Here is a 23710-nt window from a genome sequence, read left to right as displayed (position 1 = left end):
ATAATTTTCAAATCTCCAAACATGTAACCTGCACAAGATATGCAGATAAAGTCAAGGAAATTAAATGGCCAAAGAGTAGTATAAATAGGACCTCTATGGTTGCCCAAAGGCACATAACAAACAACAATATTCTACAATTCATAGAATTATCTAAGATGATGATGAAAAGAATTGGGGCTTGGATGTTGCTAGCGTTTTTGGCTTTGGTTGGCGAATGGCATGGTCGTTGTTATGGGTGTGTGGAGGAAGAGAGGGTTGGTCTCTTGGAGATCAAAGCATTGATCGACCCAGATGGCTATGGCTTTTCCTTGAGAGATTGGGTGGACAGTAGTAATTGTTGTGAGTGGTCTAGGATCGAGTGTGATCCGACTACAAGACGAGTGATCCAACTCTCTCTTAGTGGAGAAAGAGATTACAACTTCTATGGCAATTGGGTTCTCAACGCATCTTTGTTTCAGCCTTTCAAAGAATTGCAAAGTCTTCATTTGGAAGCTAATGGATTGGTTGGTTGCATGGAGAATGAAGGTTAGTTCAATGTTTCTGCACTTAATTATAATCATAAAATAAATGAAGGTTGGTTGGTGTTTAATGTCAATTATCTTGCTTTGATTATTCTCTTCCAGGCTTCGAAGTCCTATCATCAAATCTGAGCAATCTTTACCTAGGTCTCAACCGATTTAATAATGATAAAAGCATTTTGTCATGTTTCAATGGTAACCTTTCCACTCTCAAGTCTTTGGATCTATCGCTCAATGAGTTGACAGCTGGATCACGTAGCTTCTATGGTAACCTTTTAGGTATTTATTTAGCTTTGAAACCTTTTCTTTTCTCCTCCTCATATCATTTTTTTCTATGCGTTTAATTATTTCCTTTCAATATGCTCTTGAGGAACATCATGCAGGTCTCAAAGTCTTGTCATCAAGGTTGAAAAAGCTGGAGAACCTTGCTCTAAGTGATAATCAATACAACGATAGCATTTTTCCATCTCTAACTGGATTTTCATCCCTCAAGTCTTTGGATCTATCAGCTAATGAGTTGACAGGATCAGGTATAATACACAGTTTCTACCTAAATGCTTCACGTGACATTCTCTTAATTATATTGTTTCTTTATCAACAAAAATGAGGACTTTATATCTACTTAAAGAGGCACTTGGAATTAGGTCCAAGAGGCATATATTTTATTCTTATTTTGGCCCTTTTATGCCAAAAGTGTTGTAATATTTAGATTAAATTAGCAATCAGAAGTTCACTTCAAAACTCTCCTATAAATATATATTTTATAATTATCTTTTAAATAAATATATTTTTATATATGTTTTTTTCTGTCTTGAGATACTTACTCGAACACAACTCTAAGTATTTTTTTTAATGCATTTGAGTTTGAATGGGTTTGAATAACATAATAAGAAGCTCTCTCCTAGAATATTATAATTAAGAAAATTGTAATTATTGAAACTTGGATCTTAACATCAATTAAAAAAAAAACTATCCAATACAAATCACTCGTGTTTTATCAATAAAGAGAACAACATAAAACCCACATATTTGATATTTAATTCTTGGTTGTAGCCATTTATTATTTCTCTTTTTTAACCATGATTTTATATTATTTTGGACCTTTTTTTAATCAAAATATTATTTTGCGGTGGAGGATATATTGCGTTAATTGGTCGTGTTGAATGGTGAAATATTTGGACTTTTGAGAAAATAATACGTGAAAAAGTTTATAATTCTTTAATGCCATGGATAAAATTGGGAAATTACTTGCTAGAAAACAGAGGCAGTTAGGAACAAATTATAATTACTAAATTAGTGACAACTAAGCATCTTACTAACTAAATGGATAGAGGAATTAAGTTACGAACGGATTTCAACTTAAATGGATTATTATTAGAATGATATTTAACGATTATTATTCTTGTTTTAATTACCGATGATAGCTGGGCTTTCCACTCTCAAGTCTTTGGATCCATCATGTAGCTTCCGATGGTAACCTTTTAATTATTTAGCAACGAAACCTTCTTTTCTTTTATCCTTCTCATTTAATTATTTCCTTCCAATATGCAGGTGTCAAAGTCTTGTCATCAAGGTTGAAAAAGCTGGAGAACCTTAATCTAAGATGGAATCAATACAACGATAGCATTTTTCCATCTCTTACTGGATTTTCATCCCTCAAGTCTTTGGATCTGTCACGCAATAAGTTGACAGGATCAGGTATAATACACAGTTTCTACCTAAATGCTTCACATGACATTCTCTTAATTATATTGTTTCTTTATCAACAAAAATGAGGACTTCTATATCCATTTAATAAAAACTATAAAAAAAAACTCTCTAATACAATTACAAATCCTTAGACAGCCAACGAGAGACTGCCGATTTCTTTATTAGAAAAACTCTCGACTGTTTTATCAATAAAGAGAACAACATAAAACCCACATATTTGATATTTAATTCTTGTTTGTGGCCATTTATTATTTCCTCTCTTTTTAATCATGGTTTTATATTATTTTGGACCTTTTTTAATCAAAATATTATTCTGCGGTGGAGGATACATTGCTTTATGGTCGTGGTTGATGGTTAAATATTTGGATTTTGAGAAATAAAACGTGAAAAAGTTTATAATTCTTTAATGCTATGGATAAAATTGGGAAAGTACTTGCTAGAAAACAGAGGCAGTTAGGAACAAATTATAATTACTAAATTAGTGACAACTAAGCATCTTACTAACTAAATAGATAGAGGAACTAAGTTACGAACAGATTTAAACTTACATGGATTATTATTCATGTAGTTTTTAAAACTATCATAACTAATTAATTAGTTTTGCAAAATTAGGCTTAATTATGTTGCTAGGGTCGATTATAATTCTTGTTTTAATTACCGATGGGATCTTAATTATAAGTTTCTTTATCTTGTTTTGTAAGTCTATCCATAACTTAGCTTCCATCTTTAACGACTTTATATCCATAAATTGTTTTTTTTTCCAATAACATCAAAATTAAAATGATATTTAAAAATTGTTTCTTAATCTTTAAAGTGTACACAACCTATTTTATAATTAAATATGCGTTCATGTATCATTCTTTTTATGTATAATTTGAGAATCATATATCAATTGAACAACAACTCATTGTGACTTACTCTTAAAAACAACTATCTTGCAGGTTTTGAGATCATATCATCACATCTGGAGAAACTCGAGAACCTTGACCTGAGCTATAATACATTCAACGACAACATTTTCTCACATCTGCGTGGATTTTCTTCTCTCAAGTCTTTAAATCTATCACATAATGAGTTGACAGGATCGACAACTGTCAATGGTAAAGTTCTATTATTTACAATACCTTTTGAAATCTCTGGATTTTTCTGGCAATTTGTTGTTTCTATCCAAAAATCATCTCCCTATTCAATATCAGTTCTCTCAAGGATACTAATTTAAGTCTCAATTAATAATATTGAATGGAATGGCTATTCTGTACTTTCTTATCTCTTCTTCTTTCTTTCTTTTTCACAGGGACTTTCTTCAATTCTAGCACCCTTGAAGAATTGCATCTAGATAATACTTCTCTCTCAATAAAATTTCTCCAGAACATTGGAGCATTGCCTGCTCTTAAAGTTTTGTCTGTTGCTAAATGTGACCTCCATGGCACCCTACCCGCTCAAGGTAAATTAACTACTCTCCATCGGCCTATAATTACATCATCAATAAAAGATTCTTTCAACATTGTTTTGACTGTTTTGACATAAATTGTATAGGTTGGTGTGAATTGAAGAATCTGAAGCAGTTAGATCTCGCTATAAATAATTTTGGAGGTGCACTCCCAGATTGTTTGGGGAACTTGTCTTCTCTACAATTATTAGATGTTTCTGAAAACCAGTTTATTGGAAATATTGCCTCTAGTCCCCTTACCAACCTCATATCCCTTGAATTCCTCTCGCTATCAAATAACCTCTTTGAAGTTCCCACTTCAATGAAGCCTTTTATGAACCACTCAAGCCTCAAGTTCTTCTCCAGTGAGAACAATAGACTTGTAACAGAACATGTTGCCTTTCATAATTTGATTCCAAAGTTCCAACTAGTCTTTTTTAGCTTGTCAAAAACAACAGAAGCACTCAATGTAGAAATTCCTGACTTCCTCTATTACCAATACGACTTAAGAGTCCTTGATCTCTCCCACAACAACATCACCGGAATGTTTCCATCGTGGTTGCTTAAGAACAATACACGATTAAAGCAACTATATCTGAGAGAGAACTCCTTTGTTGGTACTTTGCAGTTGCAAGACCACCCATATCCAAAAATGACCGAATTAGATATATCTAACAACAACATGAGCGGTCAAATTCCAAAGGATATTTGTTTGATCTTTCCAAATCTGTGGAGCTTAAGGATGTCTAAGAATGGATTCACAGGTTGTATTCCTTCTTGTTTAGGAAATATTAGCTCTTTGGGAATGTTAGATTTATCCAACAATCAATTGTCCATAGTAAAACTAGAACAACTAGCAACAATATATTTTCTCGAGCTGTCAAACAACAATTTGGGTGGGAAAATACCAACCTTAGCGTTCAATTCTTCTACCTTAGGATTTCTCTACCTACACAGTAACAACTTTTGGGGTCAGATATCAGATTATCCATTATATGAGAGGAAAATGTGGATTGTATTGGATTTGAGTGACAATCATTTTTCAGGCATGCTTCCAAGGTTGGTCGTCAATTCTACCATCCTTGGAGCAATTGATTTGTCCAAAAACCATTTTAAGGGTCCGATCCCAAGAGACTTTTGCAAGCTTAACCAGCTTGAATATTTGGACCTTTCTAAGAACAACTTGTCTGGATATATACCATCTTGTTTCAGTCCACCATCTCTAATCCATGTGCATCTATCCAAAAATAGATTGAGCGGTCCATTAACATATGGTTCTTATAACAGCTCTTTCTTGGTTACGATGGATCTTCTAGACAACAGCTTCACTGGCTCCATTCCAAATTGGATTGGCAATCTTTCATCATTGAGTGTTCTTCTTCTGAGGGCTAATCACTTTAATGGTGAGCTCCCTGTTCAATTATGCTTGTTAGAACAATTAAGCATTTTGGATGTTTCACAAAACCAACTCTCTGGTCCACTACCATCCTGCTTGGGCAATCTTACTTTCAAGAAAAGTTCCCAGAAAATATTTTCGCATCTTGGAGTTGCTTATGAATTAAGGTCCATAGAAAGAGCTTATTATGAAACTATAGGTCCACCACTAGTAGATAGTGTGCACAACTTGGGAAAGGAGTTTTTACCTACCACTACAGAAGTGATAGAATTTCAAACTAAAAATAGGTATTATGATTACTTGGGGAAAATTCTCAGCTACATGTCTGGTGTTGATCTCTCCAATAACAACTTTGTAGGAGCAATCCCACCAGAATTTGGAAACTTAAGTGAGATACTATCATTAAACTTATCACACAACAATCTCACTGGATCTATCCCTACAACATTCTCAAGCTTAAAGCAGATTGAGAGTTTGGATCTTTCTTACAATAGCTTGAATGGTGTCATCCCTCCACAACTTGCTGAAATTACCACACTGGAAGTTTTTAGTGTGGCGCACAATAACTTGTCTGGTAAGACACCCGAGAGAAAATTTCAGTTTGGGACCTTCGATGAAAGTTGTTACGAAGGAAATCCTTTCTTGTGTGGACCTCCATTGCGAAACAACTGTAGTGAGGAAGCAGTGCCGTCGCAGCCAATGCCTAATGATGAACAAGGAGATGATGGTTTCATAGACATGGAGTTTTTCTACATCAGTTTCGGTGTATGTTACACTATTGTGGTGATAACAATTGCAGTTGTTCTCTACATCAATCCATATTGGCGACGCAGGTGGTTGTACTTCATTGAAGACTGCATAGATACTTGCTACTATTTTGTGGTGGCTAGTTTTCGCAAGTTCTCCAACTTCACAAGGTGAATTTGCTACTGGGGAGACGGTCGTTCCTGGTTTGTGATGATTGTATGTCTAGCTATTGGGTGCTTAATTTTGTAGTGTATTGTCTCTACATCAAATATATAAGTCGGACTTCTCTTTCCTGAACCATTAGGAAGGGAGCTGATTTGGATTGGTCATTGACTATTTGTCCTGTATGTCTAGCTATTGGGTTCTTCATTTGTAGTGTACTGTCTCTAAGCTCAACCTTTCTATTTGAATAGTTATTTGGGCTAAATATATAAGCTGGACTTGTCATTCCTAAATCATTAGGAAGGGAACTGATTTGGATTGGTCATTAACTCGGCTGTGATTACTCTTTCAACTCTCAAGACTTGTCTGAAAATAAATTGTCAAAACCACTACTAAGTAGAAACAAAATATTCTATGCATGTGAGCAACACTTACATCTGCCAATGTTTCAAGGGCAACCCCACCGTAGTTATTCAGTCAAAGCATTGAAATTGGAGCAAGAAGATCCACCTCAGTTATTCAATCAAAGCTTGGACTGGTCGCAGATTGAGGCTGCCTGTCGAAACGCTGAAGATTTGCCCGCAGCATGTAGGAATCAAACCAAAGCCCCTTTTAAGAAAATTTAATCCGCCTGTCGCCCTCATAAAAATCTGCCTTGTGTTTAGAAAAACACCTCCCTTCTATTTCCTCAACATTTCAGGTCATGTTTGATGTTTGATGCCCCAGGCAAGAAAAAGGACAAAATTCTAGAAGAGATGATTCAACATGACAAGCTCAAATATTTTGGCTTGGATTTGTAGCAAGTCCTGTGAAATTTTTGCTACAATATCATTCTCTTCCCCCCTTTTCTTTTCTTAAAATCTCTAGTCCTGCATCATCATAATTGGTTGTTGTTGAATTTAAACTCAATCTAGAAGGTCAAGAAAGGCAACCACAGCTCAGCCAGCCACCAACTGTCACCGACCAGCCGCTAGCCACCAGCTGCATCCACACCATCGGCCGCCAGCCGCCTTCACACTTGAAGGTTGAAAATTCTTGTTTTCAATTCCTGTATAAATAGGGTGCTAAGCTTATGTTATTATGTGTGGAGAGTTTAGAGAGAAACACTAGATATAGAGAGAAAGGGCGTGTATTAAGATTTTGTGTTGTTGTAAGCTTCTTGTTCTTGAAATAAAACTTTGTGTTTTATCCCCTCTGAGTGTTTCAAAGCCACCACCAGTGGTTTCTCCCACCAACAAATGGTATCAGAGCCTCGTTCGTCAGAAAACAGAAGTGTTTTGGGATATACCTGAATTTTCAAAGTTGTCAAAAACAAGTTTCGATCATTCCACAGTGTATAGCTCATTAATACGAACTACTGGTGCAACGAACAGCCTGATCGGAGCCCGCGGTAAGCCACACGCGCCTCCTGAAGATTCTGCCTTGTTGACCATGCGCAGCCCACGCGCGCCAGAGGTTGAAGACGAGTGCCTTCCACGCCTGCCATATTTGAGCCGAGCCGAGCCGTTTAAGCCGAGTCTAGCCGAGCCATCCTCCGCGTCGAGCAGAGCCTCTTTCCAGCCACAGCCGAGCCGACCGAATATTCCCGGTTCGACCCCAGCGAACCGCCTGCCGTACAGAATCGGTTTTTTGACTAGTTCACCTATTTTTGACCCATTTTCAACAAAGACAGACCGGTTCCCTACTATTTGGAGCATTCCGGATCGATCTACAATGTCTGTTTTGCCAAATTCGGCTCCTAGAAGATGATGTAGTCATTCAAAGAGCAAATGACTACAGAAAGTACACAAACACTCATCCCGAAGCTGACCAAAGACAACTATGATAGTTGGTGCATCAGATTGAAGGCATTCCTTGGCTCAAAAGAGTGTATAGATATTGTGCAATATGGTTATGATGAACCAGAGTCCAAGGAAGCAGAAGATGCTCTATAAGAGGCACATAAGCAAGCCCTAAAAGTCAACAGAAAGAAAGACAACAAAGCAAAGACCATCATCTATTAAGGTCTTGATGAAGACACATTCGAGATCATTGCTTCCGCAGAAACATCAAAAGAAATATGGGAGGCTCTCCAACAAAAATACAAAGGTGCTGACATAATCAAGAAGATTCGTCTTCAATCTTTGCGAGGTGAATTTGAATTATTGTAGATGAAGCCCTTAGAATCTATCTCTGACTATCACACAAGAATTATGGTGATAGTCAACCAGATGACAAGAAATGGAGAAGCCATTAGAGATTCTCGAATTACTGAGAAAATTTTGAGATCCCTAGATCCAAAATTTGATTTTGTTGTTGTCGCTATTGAAGAATCCAAAGAAGGTGAACTTATGAGTTCTTTGCAAGCTCATGAGCAAAAGATTGTAAAGCAAAATGGAGATAAGGCCATTGAGCATGCCTTACAAGTAAAGCTGTCTCTCAAAGACAGATATGAGCAAGGGGAGACTTCAACAAGTGGATATACCACTCAAGCAAGAAGTTAACAATCCAGAGGAAGATTTCAGAGATTCCAAGGAAGAGGATATTGGAATACAAGCTTTAGAGGAAGAGGTGGTAGAAACACCACCAGAGGAGGTCGAGGAGAACAAGCATTCACTCCTAGAGGAAGAGGAGGCAGTTACAATAACCGTGACAAGAGGAATATCCAATGTTATAGTTGCAATCAATTTAGGCACTATAGCATTGAATGTCAAAGGAAACCTCCGTTACAGATACGTGAGCAAGCCAACTATGTAGAAAAGGATGACAGAGAAGCAGCTGCATTAGTTGTCCAACAAGGACTTGGCGAGAAATAGGAGAATATATGGTATCTAGATTCTGGAGCCAGCAATCACATGTGTGGCCACCGAGATTTATTTGGTGATCCAGATGAGACCATTCAAGGTCTAGTTACTTTTGGAGATACCTCAAAGGTTCCATTCATAGGTAAAGGCAACATCCCAATCAAGTTGAAGAACGGCGATCACAGCTATATCGTCGATGTTTATTATGTCCCAGCCATAAAGCAGAACTTGATCAGCATAGGTCAACTTATGGAGAGAGGTTATACTCTTTTCACGAAGAATTGTCATCTGACAATTAGAGACTACAATGGGAGATTAATTGCCTATGTGAAAATGTCCAAGAATAGGATGTTTCCTTTGAAAATCCAATATGATGCAGCAAGGTGTTTGAGTGCCATCACCAACAGTGAAGAATGGCTTTGGCACCTGAGGCTTGGACATCTGAATTTCACAAGTCTGAAGATGCTAGCAAGCAAGAAGATGGTCAAAGGTATGCCTCACATTCATCATCCAGATGAAGTCTGTGAGAGTTGTGTCCTCCGCAAACATCATAGATCTAGTTTTGCTAAAGAAGTCAACTGGAAAGCAAAGAGGCCATTGGAGTTAGTGCACACAGATGTGTGTGACCCAATAAAGCCTATGTCAACTGGACAAAATAGGTACTTCCTCACTTTTATTGATGATTTTAGCAGAAAGACGTGGATATACTTTTTGAAGAGGAAGTCAGAAGTGTTCAATTGTTTTAAAGATTTTAAAGCAATTGTGGAGAAGCAAAGTGGCTACACGATCAGAACCGTAAGATCTGATCAAGGTGGAGAATATACAGCAAATGACTTTGAAGCCTTTTGTACACAACAAGGCATCAGACATCAAACAACACCAGCTTATACACCACAACTGGATGGTGTAGCAGAAAGGAAGAATCAAATGATTCTTGACATGGCAAGAAGTTTACTCAAAGCAAAGAAGTTGCCCAAGCAATACTGGGCTGAAGCTGTATCATGTGCAGTGTATCTACTGAATCGCTGCCTAACCAGAAGTTTGCAAGGTGTCACTCCGGAAGAAGCATGGAGTGGTCACAAACCAAGTGTTACTCATCTACGAGTCTTTGGTTGTGTGGCATATGTGAAGATCCTAGATGCAAGAAGGACAAAGCTTAATGATAAAAGCGAGAAATGCATCTTTGTCGGATATGATGAAAGAAGGATGGGATACAAGCTGTATAATCTCATCACAAAGAAGGTAATTATGAGTAGATATGTTATCTTTGAAGAAGATAAATCTTGGGAATGGAATGATGATCAAGAAGCAGTCAAATGGATCAACACTGATTTGATCCTTGAAGGTGAAGAAGTATCAAGAGTACTTGCAGAAGAACCGATTGTGCCAGCAAATGAACCACAAAGTTCGGTACACAGATTCCCTGTATTCAACAGGAGGAACACACCAGAATCATCATGATCAACACCACCATCAACATCCTCATTAGAAGGACCAAGAAGGATGAGAAATCTTGAAGAGTTGTATGATGCCACTCAAGTCATGGAAGATACAACTCTATTTTGTTTCTTTGTAGATAGTGACCCACTAAGCTTCAATGAAGCTATCACAGAAGAGAAATGGATTAAAGCAATGGATGAAGAAATACATGCCATTGAGAAGAATGATACCTGGAAGCTGACTAATCTACCAGAAAACAAGAAAGCAATAGATGTCAAATGGGTCTACAAGACAAAGAAGAATGCAAAAGGAGAAGTGCAAAGATACAAAGCAAGATTAGTGGCTAAAGGCTATAAACAGAGAAAAGCCATTGAAGGGAGAAGTATTTATGAGACTAAAATTCATGCTTGGCATGACATCCATCGATTGAGTTTAAAGGGGAGATTTGTTGAACTTAAACTCAATCTAGAAGGTCAAGGAAGGCAACCACCGCTCAGCCAGCCACCAGCTGTCACCGACCAGCCGCCAGCCACCACCCGCCAGCCGCATCCACACCATCGGCCGCCAGCCGCCTTCACACTTGAAGGTTGAAAATTCTTGTTTTGAATTCGTGTATAAATAGGGTGCTAAGCTTATGTTATTATATGTGGAGAGTTTAGAGAGAAACATTAGATATAGAGAGAGACGACGTGTATTAAAATTTTGTGTTGTTGTAAGCTTCTTGTTCTTGAAATAAAACTTTGTGTTTTATCCCCTCTAAGTGTTTTAAAGCCACCACCAGTGGTTTCTCCCACCAACAGTTGTGACATAGAAACCCCATATAAAGATGAAAGAGAACCATGCTGCAAGCTTGACATATTGTTCTGCTGCACTGTTGGTATAGAACCTTGGACATTCATTGATTGCAACTGGGTATTCAGTTGATTTTCATGGGACTGCAATTGAGGAACTGGAGGTTGGGGAAGTTGTCCTAGCTGTAGATTAGGAATTGGCTTCCTGAATCTGCTTGGGTTCAGAAACTTACAATATGCTTCTTATTGAAACCCAATTTCTACTTGAAACTAGGTGTGATGTTGTTTTCAGATACTTGTAAGAATGTTATCAAGCGCTCCAACATGGCCTTGAATACCTCCAGCTTTTCAAGCTGTTCTGACTTTGGTTGTTGCAGATGAAAGTCGTGCTGGAAAGCAAAGTTAATATACACGAGAATTAAAAATTGCATTGATCCTTTGTAGCAAAACATTAGGGAAAAAAAATGTTTCTATTCCGATTCTTCTATGTTGATGCATGGTTGTGAGGGCGGTTAGGGGGAGGAGTAGGTGATTAATGCAGATGATACAGTGATAGGCAATGCTGATGAGGAAAACAAATTAATTCAAAAGCTCGACATGGGGAAATTGCAAATAATCATGCGTGGACAGATAATCCGGAAGAAATTGCAGAGACAATTTACCTGCTGTAACTTGGCATCAATTCTCTGGTACATTTCATTTATTTCAGGGAAATAAGTCTCCTTCATGACTTTGATCTTGGAAGAACAAATAACCAGCAAAACATTATCGGTCATATGCTTGATTCTTCAGGTGCCAGTCAGAAAGAAAGTAACACAAACAAGGTTAAGGGAATTGTTAAAAATAAAATAACAAAAAAAGGGCAGAGGACAGCATAAATTAGTTGAGATAAAAATAGCAGAGTGGAATTAATGCTGGAAACTCAAGAGGATGTCGATATTGATGGAATGTAAGGATGCAAAGGGCTGTGTAAGTACACCTTTAGACAAGATTCGGGGGTTGGTTAAGTTCAGTTACTTTGTCTCCCTGCAAACTACTCATCATTGTTTTCTGCTGTCATAGCTCAAGTAAATGGATGTCACAACTTTAGCAACGCTTCTTAGCCTTAGATCCTAAGCATGACCCTATGTATCATTATCAACAACCATTCTTATTCCTGTTTTAATACTCTCCTAAGCACAAAAAAAATGTCCTTATCAAATATGTAGTTATGACTTGAGACATTCTGAATTTCAACCTCATTTTCTATAAAATTCAACAATACTGGATATGGTCATGATTCAATGGAATAAGTCCCACTTATTTTCTTTTTCTTCCATTGTCACATGTTTCAGAACAAGTTGATTGCAATCGTGGAAGTAACTCTTCACTTAACCAAAGATAAAATGTAAGTCATTCAGAAATAGTGCACTCTTATTTTCAAGTCTGTCTAGTGCAGTAAGAAGTACGGACAATAGGACTCGTTGGAAATAAATAATAATTCACCACACAACAAATATAGGGGGAGAAATCGAAAGGGAGAGGTTTGCAATAAAAAACTGTCGTGCCAGAACCAAGAAAGCAATCCTCTTGACCTAGAAATCTGAATAATTTTACCTTCATTCATCTTATCAATGATTAATCATAATGATTAATCATTTCTTAGTTGCTGCAATCATGGAACTTACAATGCTTCCTAACTAATCCCATCCATAGCTGAATAAAGTTCCTTGGACCAATCCCAGGAGACCCTTTTTCCATTGAAATCTTGCAAGACCATGGCATACATGAACTCCATCTAATGAACAGTAAATCACAGAAATTACCTTCCGATCGATCTCCTCTTGCCAATCAGCGCCTTTTGCATGTACAGTCTGTGTTGTAGAATCTAGGGATGCTACAAAAATTTCAATGCGGGCAACAAAAGATTAGAATTCATGTATTTTTGTGTGTTTTCCATATACAAGGGTATTTCTATAATTTTCACACTTGCTGAAAATTATGGAATATTGCATTTCTCAGTTTTATTTTCCATTTAGTATTTTATTATCCCAAAGTATAGCGAGCTTCATTAGGTTTTTCCAATTCTAGATAGGACTATTAGTATTTTCCTCCAGAGGAATACAAGTCCTTTTTAGACTAGGAGTACTAGGAACTCCATCTAAACGTTATGTAATCATTCAAACTGACAATTTTCAGGGTTGGGGGAAGTTGAGAATGACTAATGACTTAGGTTGGCCTTAGCCAACCTTTCCTATTTATATATGTAGGGCAGAATACGGTAGTAACCGTAGGGATTACAACATTGGATTAATCCTACATTAATTTCCTATGTATAGATATACATGATATACATTCTATAATATGCCCCCTCAAGCTGAGGGTGGAGGATCGACCCGAAGCTTGAACCTGAAAGCAGTAAAGGATGCAGCAGAAAGTGGTTTGGTGAAGACATCAGCAAGTTGATCCCGAGAGGGGATAAACCGAATCTGAATTTCCTTCTTTGCTACCCGGTCACGGACAAAATGATAGTCTACCTCAACATGCTTAGTACGAGCATGAAAGATAGGATTTGTCGAGAGATAAGTAGCACCAAGATTATCACACCAAATAGTAGGAGCCGAGATGGAGGGAACCTGAAGATCTGTTAACAAATATTGAAGCCAGATGACCTCAGCAGTACCATCTGCTAAGGCTTTATACTCAGCTTCAGTGGAGGAGCGAGCAACTGTACGTTGCTTGCCGGATTTCGATGAAATCGGTGTTTGACCAAAGAAAACAAGATAGCCACCTATAGACTTGCGATCATCAATACTCCCAGCCCAATCGGCATCTGTAAAACCATGAAGAGCAAAAGAGGTACCTTGAGTGATATGAAAACCATAAGATGCCGTTCCTTTGAGATAACGGAGTATGCGTTTAACAGCAGCCCAATGGGAATCTGTAGGAGCATGCATGTACTGACAGACTCTGTTAACAGCAAAACAGATATCTGGGCGAGTGAATGTAAGATACTGAAGAGCAACCATAATTTGACGAGCCCGTGTGGGATCAGAAAATGGATGATCCGGCTGTAGAGCAAGCTTAGAGGAAGAAACTGGAGTGTCAACAGGTTTGCAGGAAGTCATACCAGCCCGAGTGAGGATGTCAAGAATATATTTTTGTTGGCACAACATCAGACCCATACCTGTAGACTGAACTTCAATACCTAGAAAGTAGTAAACATCACCTAAGTCACGAAGCTTGAATTCAGAGCTTAGTAACTGGACTAGATGATGGAGCATGGCAGAGTTGCTGCCTGTAAGCAGAATATCATCAACATAGATGAAAAGATAAAAGATATTAGTGCCATCAGATAAGATAAACAGGGAGGTGTCAACCTTGGAGGCAAGGAAACCAATAGAGAGTAAAAAATCACTCAGACGAGTGTACCATGCCCTTGGTGCCTGTTTTAAACCATATAGTAACTTGTGCAACCTGCACACATGAGATGGAACATTAGGATCAACAAAACCTGGAGGTTGTTTCATGTAGACCTCTTCAGTAAGAACATCATTGAGAAAAGCATTATGAATATCAAGTTGATGAATCTTCCAATTATAGGAAACTGCAATGGAAAAGACTAATCTGACGGTGGCCTGCTTAATAACTGGGCTGAAAGTTTCAAAATAATCAATGCCTTCCTGTTGAGTAAAGCCTCTAGCAACTAGACGGGCTTTATAACGTTCGATGCTGCCATTAACATGACGTTTAATGCGATATACCCATCGACTGCCCACAACATTCATCGATGGATGAAAGGGCACTAGAGACCAATTGTGATTGGATCGTAAGGCCTTGATCTCATCACACATAGCATCATGCCAAGCCACATATTTATCTGCATTAGAAAAGGAAATAGGTTCAGAGGAAGGAGAGAGCAATACTCGGGTGGTAGCTGTATTAGATGTAGCAGAGGACACCATATTTGCGGTTTTGGGCTGCCTGATCGGAGGATCATAGGGTGTCGGCTGAGCACTGGTTGTGATGTAGGAGAAGGAAGCATGACAGAGGTGTCTTGATGCAGTGGATAGGCTGAGAGATCCACCACCAGATTCAGACCAGGAGAGGAATCCAAGAATCCGGGGAAGAGGCTGCTGCAAGTGGAGAGGTTGCAGCAGAGGCAGAGAGTGCAAAAACCGAGTTACTGGCAGAATAAAGAGAAGCAGAAGAGGAACTAGAGGATCTCCCACTATTTGTAAGGACTTCGTGTTGGAGAGCACGAAACACTGAGCTGCAACCTGTACCTGCAACAGTATGGTTAGATAAAGATGCATGTGGTGAGCGGTAAGGGAAAGATGGAGGTTGTGGTGTTTGAGTCGGCAGTGAGGGTAGGGCAGAGGCAGAGGCGGGTTGGGATGTGTTTTGGGTGGTAAACAGTGGGGAGTGGGTTAGATTTGGGAGGATGGTAATAGGAGATGGTGTATGGATTTGAGTGGAAACCTGTGCAATCTGTTTAGATTTATCAAACAGAAAAACATGTTCATGAAAACAGACATGACAGGAGATATACATGCGATGAGGTTCAATGTCAAAACATCTCTAACCAAGGTGAGAAGGACTGTAGCCAAAAAATAAGGAGAAGACCGAAAATCCAATTTGTGATTATTATAGGGATGCAAAAAAGGAAAACATAGACATCCAAAAATACGTAAAAAATGATAATCAGGAGATCGTTGAAACAAACAATCAAAAAGGGATCGATTATCAAGAACAAGAGTAGGCATACGATTAATGAGATAAACCGAAGTATCCAATGCATAATTCCAAAAACGAAAAGGAGCTTCACATTGACCTAGAAGAGTAAGGTCGGTTTCCACAATATGCCTATGACGTCTTTCTACCGTTCCATTTTGCTCATGAGTATGAGGACATATCAGACGGTGATGAATACCAATAGTCTGAAAGAAAGTGGAGAGTTTGCGATACTCATCGCCCCAATCACTTTGAACAGATTTTATTTTTAAAGAAAACTGACGTTCGACAAGAGTTTGAAATTGATGAAAGACAAATAAACATCAGATTTTGCAACAAGTGGATAATACCATATATATTTGGTGTGCGCATCAACAAATATAACAAAATAACAATAACCATCCGAAGAAAAAAGGGGAGCAGGACCCCACACATCACTAAAAATTAATTCAAGCGGAGCAGAAGTTTTGTGACTAGTAGGTCTTAAAGACAAACGCGATGATTTTCCTAAGGTACAACTTTGACATTGAAAATTAAGACGTTTGTTGTTACAAATGATCTTATTTTTCGAGACTAAAAATTAAAAAATGTGGGAGCTAGGATGACCTAGGCGACGATGCCACAAATCAGCAGAGGCAGAGATGCAGGGAGACCAATAGGCTTGAGGATTTGACAGGACGGAAGACCTGAACTTGCACAAAGTATAGAGACCATCTTTACTCTAACCTGAGAGAAGTACTTCATTGGTGTTGAGATCCTTGACATAAAATAGAAAAGGGTGAAATTCAAAATAAACATTATTATCGAGACAAAATTTCTGAACAGAAAGCAGAGGTTTCGTGATTGCAGGAACATGTAGGACATTAGATAAAGTGAACGAACGATGTGGGTTATATATTTTTGTATGGCCAATATGAGATATGGAAAGTCCTTTACCATCACCAACATGCAAATTATCATTACCATTGTATGGTTCTGAAGCAGTCAAGGTTGCAAGGTCTGGTGTGACGTGTTGATTTGCACCGATGTCTGGAAACCAGTCAGCAGTACTTGCAGAGTTATGGAATGCCAGATTGGCACTATGTTGTTGTCCATAGCTATGTTGCTGAAGTTGGGAACACTGAGGAGCAGTGTGTCCGAAGGCCTGACATAACTGGCAGCGGGAATTGGATCCTCTGTGGCGCTGCCAAATTCCTTGCCAGCTGCTGTGTCTATTTTCGTTGCTGGGAGTGTTTTGGAAGTTAAGAAAATCAGGCTTGGAGCCAGTATTTCGAAACCCTCTGTGAGAGTTTTGTTGAGGACGCCAGCTGCCATAAGAACTCCCCCTATTTCATCCAAATTAAGCAGAAGGCTGATGGTGAGAAAGGAGTGCTGAAGGTGGAATGTTTGGCGTGGGCAGCAATGGTGCTTGAATGGCAACAAATCCCATAGACAAATGAGAGGATTTATGAATAAATTCATGAGTTAGAAGATGACTAAGCAAATCTGCATATGGTAGAGGATTTGCCCTTGTAACAAGACTAGTTACTAAGTCCTTAAATTCTCCGCGAAGGCCACGAAACACATATAGATTAAAATCGGTTAGCGAAATAGGCCAGCCAACGGCTGCTAGCTCATCAAATATAGTCTTAGCTTTTTGCAGAAATTGAGTTACCGAATCATCACCTTGTCGAAGGTCTTGAAGAGAGCCATGTAGTTGCATAATACGGGAATTGGATGTAGAAGCTAGAGCTTGCTCAAGTGTGAGCCAGACAGAACATGAGGTTGGACAATCAACAACAAGATGAAGAACTTCCATGGATAGCGAAGAGAGCAAGGCACTTAGAATGAGTTGATCTTGTTGTTTCCAACGAAGAAAGGATTGAGATACCTGAAGAGAGGCACCATCGGCAGCAAGAATATGTGGAGAGGGGCAGGAGTTTGAACCATCAACAAAGCCGAAAACTCCTTGGCCTAAGAGATATGGTTTCATCTGCATTGGCCAATACAAATAATTGGTGTTTGTTAATTTCAGAGAGATGACCTGATGAGTGTGGGAGAGGGACAAAATTGCCACGGTAGAGGCTACTGTGGCTTCAACAGAAGAAGACGGCAGGAGAGGCGCATTGTCCGAATTGAGAAGAGCATGGCCAACATCTGTATGTTGTCGCCACTGCAGAACTGAGGCTGAAGAAGAAAGTTGTCCTGCGGCAGGAGTGCAGGATGGCACAACCGGTGCTGCTGTAGAGGAGGAGATGGCTGCCGACTGAGAAGGATCCATTGCAGAGAGGAGAGGAAGTGTTTTAGTTTATTTAGGGCTCTGATACCAAGTTGAGAATGACTGAATGACTTAGGTTGGCCTTAGCCAACATTTCCTATTTATATATGTAGGGCAGAATACGATAGTAACCGTAGGGATTACAACATTGGATTAATCCTACATTAATTTTCTATGTATAGATATACATGATATACATTCTATAATAGGGGAAGAAGAGGTAGCTGAAAATAAAATTAATATGACAATTTTCGAGGTGGGGGAAAGAAAAGGAGGAGGCAGAAATTTTATTGCCTAACATTCATCGATTGCTCAACATTTTAATTAAAGCATGTCATACATATAGCAATATGCTGCAATAAAATGTAAAAGAGTTTGATAACAATGCGACAAACAAAACAAAAGGTAAGATGTTTAGAAATTCAATGCTCGACAACATTTTTATATATGAAAAAAGGATCAAATACTTTCTCTCAAAAGAAAAGCAAGAAAGTGACGTCTTACCTCCTAAGCAGGAAAATCTTTAAAATCTACCATCTCAATCAAAAAATATAAAATAGCCATGCATCACAGTCCATGTTCCTTAACAAGTTAAGGATGAAACACTTCACATGGATTACAGAATTAGCATCATGGAGGTGATCATGAGATTATTCCAGTAAGGCAAAATACATAGCAATATGCAGCAATAAAATGTAAAAGAGTTTGATAACAATGCGAAAAGAAAAACGAAAGGTAAGATGGTTAGAAATTCAATGCTTGGCTACATTATTACCTTTTGAGACCTAATCTCCATCGAAAGAATCTCTAGTTATATTTTAGGCAGCTAATCAGACTGAAATCAGATATCAATAACAAAACACTAGCTCGCAGAGCAATCCATGTTACAGAGAAGGGGGGAAATGGATATATGCTCTATCATTTCATCTTCTATGAGGATATACTTTTGTTTCCTCTATTTTAATTTAATTAGTTGTGTATTGATTCGCTGTTTGCTTTTTGCACACTTCCCCTATACGTGAACTTGGTCACTCTAAATAAAACACTTGTAAAGAGAATTAACAAGAAGATGCGAACTCCCAATCAGCCTTGCATACAGAATGAACAGTGAGGAAGTGTAGGCACACTACACACACATTTGTACATGCATAAATGCGTGTATAATCATGTCTAGAGAATATTGTAATTATCGAACCTCGCATTAGTCAAATACTTGATTGGTGGCGGTATGATATGAATCACACCTGGAGCTACATGTGGAGTTGGACCAAGTCAGGACCTGGAGCTACATGTGGAGTTGGACTAAGTCAGGAGGATTATTTCAGTAATTGTTGAGTAAGGTGTCTGTTGCACTAGAATCGGTCAACTAAATAAAAGTTGTTAGTGGGTGCTCCATATCTTTAGTAGCTATTCTGTTAGGAGCCAATCTGTTAGGATTTCCTGTTTTATTGCTATTTTCGTGCTTAGTCAGTTGTAATTTTGCTGGCCTATTTAGGCAACAAGGAAAGGGAATAAAATTATCAATCAAGCAATTACATTCTTTCCACTCTATTTATTCTTCTTCTTTTGTCTTTACCAAATTTACTTCTATTAGTGGTATCAGAGCATTTTCGATTCATGGATACACGTTCGAAATCAAATGCAGAATTCAGAACTGATGTCACCGACATCTTAGCCCGTCACGAGTCCAGCTTTGACGAGACAAAACAGGACGTCAATGCGATGAAACACGACTTTGAAATGAAATAAACAAAAATTTTTTCTCAGGTTACATCGACATTACAGGGTGTCATGGCTGAACTACAAGCCTTTCGTCTTAGCCGCCAAGACACTTCCAGAGACAAGGAAGGCAATCTCTTTGAAAGAGGAGAGACGTCCGGCAGTAGTCTTACCACCATCCCACGACCAGGTTTCGAAAGATATCAGAATGCTTTTGATAGAATTCAGAATTAGCCAACTGACAGAATTCAACATCAGACTCAACTCAAATTGAATTTTCCGATATATCGTGGTGATGAAGATCCTACCGGGTGGATTTTTAAGGCGGAGCAATACTTCGAGTTCAAAGGAATCGAACTCACGCAGCAAGTGCAATTGGTGTCATTCCATCTTGAAAAGCTGGCCTTACAATGGTACCACTGGTTCACAAGGGATCGAGGTCCGATGAATTGGGCGGAATTCACCAAAGTCATTCTTAAACGCTTTGGACCCATAGACTACGATGATCCGTCAGAAGCTTTGTCTAGACTCAAGCAAACTACCAGCGTTATAGCCTACCAAGAAGTCTTCGAGCGACTTTCACATAAGGTGGACGGCCTGCCTGAGAATTTTTTAATTGGTTCTTTTATTGCAGGTTTAAAAGATGATATTCGGATAGATGTACGGGTCAAACAACCAAAGACTCTCTCAGAAACTATCAGTGTAGCCCATCTCAATGAGGAAAGAAATCTATTGCAGCGGAAGCCAAGCTCCAATTTTCGTTCAGCAATGCCCAACTACAATCACAGGTCACAACCAATGACAATATTGGGTCTTCTAGGGCCACCACCAACACAACCTGCAACCCAACCAACCGGAAACAAGTTTTAAGGCCCTATTCGGCGCATCACTAGTCAGGAAGCCAAGGAAAGACGAGAGAAGGGTTTGTGTTTCTATTGTGATGACAAATTCGCTCCTGGACACCGGTGCATCAGGCCACAATTGTTCATGATGAAAGACATACTTTTTAAAGATGGTCCAGCTGACGTAGACATGGAAATTGAGAATAATGGAGAGGAGGCCATTCCAGAAATTTCTTTCCATGCTTTGGCAGGAACAAATCACCCTCAAACCTTTCGAGTGATTGGAAAGGTAGGAAACAAAGATGTCACGGTCCTAATTGATGGAGGAAGTACGCATAACTTCATCGATCAAGCAGTTGTAACCAAACTTGGGTTACCAGTAATCCGTGACAAGGTGTTTCGAGTAACTGTTGGAAACAAGGAAATCATCGAGTGTACAGGTCGGTGTATGGGGCTTCTACTCAAAATACAGGGGTTGCCGATTCGAGCTGATTTTTATGTGTTGCCCGTTGCTGCATGTCAAGCCGTTTTGGGAGTGCAATGGCTGGAAACATTGGGGCCGATTGAGACAGATTACAAACAACTAACCATGTCCTTCAATCATGCAGGAAAGTCACATACCATTCTAGGATTACACCGATCCGAGCTGGCCCCCATGACAGAGAAGGAGCTGCTGTACCACTCAGGCCCTAGATTTTTTCTTCACATGATGTCAACCACAGCCCAGCTGGAACCAACCACGCACACTCCAGCTGACCTGCAACGGTTGTTAACAGACTTCGATCATTTGTTCAAAGAGCCATCCGGGTTGCCGCCAGTACGAACTCATGATCACCATATTTCTTTGCTTCCAAATCAGCCACCAGTCAGCACGCGGCCCTATCGGTACCCCTATTATCAGAAAAATGAGATAGAAAAATTGGTGAGTGAATTCCTTGAATCAGGCATCATCCTTCCTAGCCGGAGCCCATTTTTGTCACCTGTTCTGTTGATAAAAAAATCTGATGGCTCGTGGCGGTTTTGCGTGGATTATCGTGCTCTCAACGACATCACAATTAAAGATAAGTTTCCAATTCCAGTTATTGACGAGTTATTGGATGAATTGCAAGGTGCAAAATATTTTTCGAAGTTGGATTTGAGGTCTGGCTATCATCAAATAAGAGTTTGTGACGACGACATCTCAAAAACTGCCTTCCGCACTCATGACGGTCATTATGAGTTCCTTGTGATGCCCTTCGGTTTGACTAACGCTCCCGCAACATTCCAGAACTTAATGAATGACATTTTCCGACCTCATTTACGAAGGTTTGTCTTGGTTTTTTTTTATGATATTCTGGTGTACAACAGGTCTTGGGACGAGCATTTACAGCATCTTAAAGTGGTCCTCCAACTTCTGTCCACTCATCAGTTGTTTGTCAAAGCATCCAAGTGCCAATTTGGGGTTTTAATGGTTGACTACTTAGGCCACCGAATTTCATGGGAGGGGTGTTGTAACCCATTTTTGGGTCCCCGCAAAAAAAATTGGATTTTTGACAAAATATTCTTGACAAGAGGCAAAGAAGGTTAAAAAATGACAAGAGGCAGAAGCGCTCGGAAAATGGTCAGAAAATTGGTCAAGGAGTATAAAGATACAAAGATTGGATTTTTGACAAAATATTCTTGAAGGATGAGAACCCTATTGAGAAGAAAATTTTGAATTTTTTGAGGAGAGAAGCCCAAATTTGGATGGGTTTAATTGATTTTTTATTGGATGTATAGGGGATTTGATTGCAAGAAAATTGATTTTTTAAGTCAATTTGGGCTGTAAATTGAAGAAATTAAAGTTCTGGGGCTAAATTATAATTTTTAGGATTTTATTAAGTCAAATCAGGGGCTTAATTGCATAAATATTGAAGTTTAAGGGCCAATTAGGGACTTAATTGTGAAAATCCGAAACCAGGGACCAATTTGGAGAAGGCGCAAAGATAGGGGGGGGCTGTTTGGAATTGTTTCAGGGGCTTAATTGAAGAAATTGGAAGTTTATTGATCAATTAAGGGCTTAATTGCATAAATCAGAGGCCAAGGACCAAAGTGAAAAAACGCGGCCAACTATGGGGACGAACGAAATTAGCAGGGACGAAATTGAATTAAACAAAGATGATTAAGGACTGATTCGAAACATGTTCTGGCGCCTTTATTTTTAAATGAAACGGCGCGTTTTATCCAAAACGACGCCGTTTCATGCATAAAAAAAAAAAAAAAAAAAAAAAAAAAAAAAAGGGACCGAACGGCGCCGTTTTGAACGGCACTGTTCCCCTTTCTTCTTCCTTTCCCCCGCACCTGCAACAGAAGGAAAAGCTTGGTTTTTGAAATAAACTTCCCGCCTCTCTCTCCCTTGCATCTCCACCGAACAACCCGAAGCCCCCACACCGTGGGACCGCCGACCGAAAGCATTGGCCGACCACCGGCCGAAAGTAAAGAAACGGCACCTTGCTGTCGCGGGTGGTGGCCGACCAGCCACCCGCGAAACCCGCTCCAGGGCGCACTAACAATGGTCCCCCACACCGGTTCTGCCCCTATAAATAGAAGAGAAAACCGAAGAAAAAAAGAGAGGAGGAGAGGACCCGAAAAAGAAAGAGAAGAACCGAAAGAGAGAGAAACCAACGAACTCAAGAAACAGTCACCGAAAACCCAAAAGTTGAGAAGCTTGCGATAGTTGAAACTGAGAGGGAACTCAAGAAGCTGAAACAGAAGGAACGAGCCGGTTGAACGACGACGAACCGTTGGAAAACAGCCGCAGCGCCGCCCTGGAGCCGCCGTCCGTGAAGCCACGACACTGCAGCTCCGCCAGCAAGCCGCCGTCTCCGCTGCGCCAGGTACACTATCCTTTTCCCCGTGCATTTTTTTCTTCCGAAGCTGAGTTCGGTTGGCCTCCTGCATGCAGAATCGTTCTGCATGCAGGAGGCGCGCGGGGGGAAAATAATTCCCCCCGTGCTGTAATTTTTTACTTCTCTGGGCCAGATGGTTCTGGCCCAGAAATATGTGGGGCGGGCCAGAAGGATTCTGGCCCAACCCGGCGGTCTGGGCCGGTGTCGGCCCAGACCCATGTAGTTTTTTTTGGGCCGAACTCGGCCCAATCCCTTTCGGGCCGAGTTCGGCCCAACGGCTTTCAAGCTGGGGCCGGCCCATTTAGTTGACCGGCCCAGCCCAGTTAGTATATTAAT

The 23710-nt window shown here is 39.5% G+C and overlaps 1 protein-coding gene across 1 annotated transcript; it reads left to right on the top strand.

Annotated features, from left to right (window-relative positions):
* The first annotated feature begins 81 nt into the window (after positions 1-81).
* Positions 82-6175, top strand: LOC118033847 (cuscuta receptor 1). Its single transcript, XM_035038977.2, has 7 exons — positions 82-525; positions 624-797; positions 902-1048; positions 2070-2216; positions 3170-3328; positions 3523-3672; positions 3765-6175. The coding sequence occupies exons 1-7, from the start codon at positions 96-98 to the stop codon at positions 5972-5974; spliced, it is 3417 nt and encodes a 1138-aa protein (XP_034894868.2). The 5' UTR covers positions 82-95; the 3' UTR covers positions 5975-6175.
* Positions 6176-23710: the final 17535 nt, after the last annotated feature.

The sequence above is a fragment of the Populus alba genome, chromosome 3 (genome assembly GCF_005239225.2).
Source record: "Populus alba chromosome 3, ASM523922v2, whole genome shotgun sequence".
NCBI lineage: Eukaryota > Viridiplantae > Streptophyta > Magnoliopsida > Malpighiales > Salicaceae > Populus > Populus alba.
Note: the sequence above shows the minus strand (reverse complement) of the source record. Positions and strands in the feature narration are given on the sequence as shown.

Bases quoted from the DNA above. Each gene is read 5' to 3' on its own strand.
- LOC118033847 (XM_035038977.2), top strand. From the start codon at position 96: ATGGTTGCCCAAAGGCACATAACAAACAACAATATTCTACAATTCATA. The intron at 798-901 runs GTATTTATTTAG...AACATCATGCAG, and splicing joins CTTCTATGGTAACCTTTTAG to GTCTCAAAGTCTTGTCATCA. The intron at 1,049-2,069 runs GTATAATACACA...TCCAATATGCAG, and splicing joins TAATGAGTTGACAGGATCAG to GTGTCAAAGTCTTGTCATCA.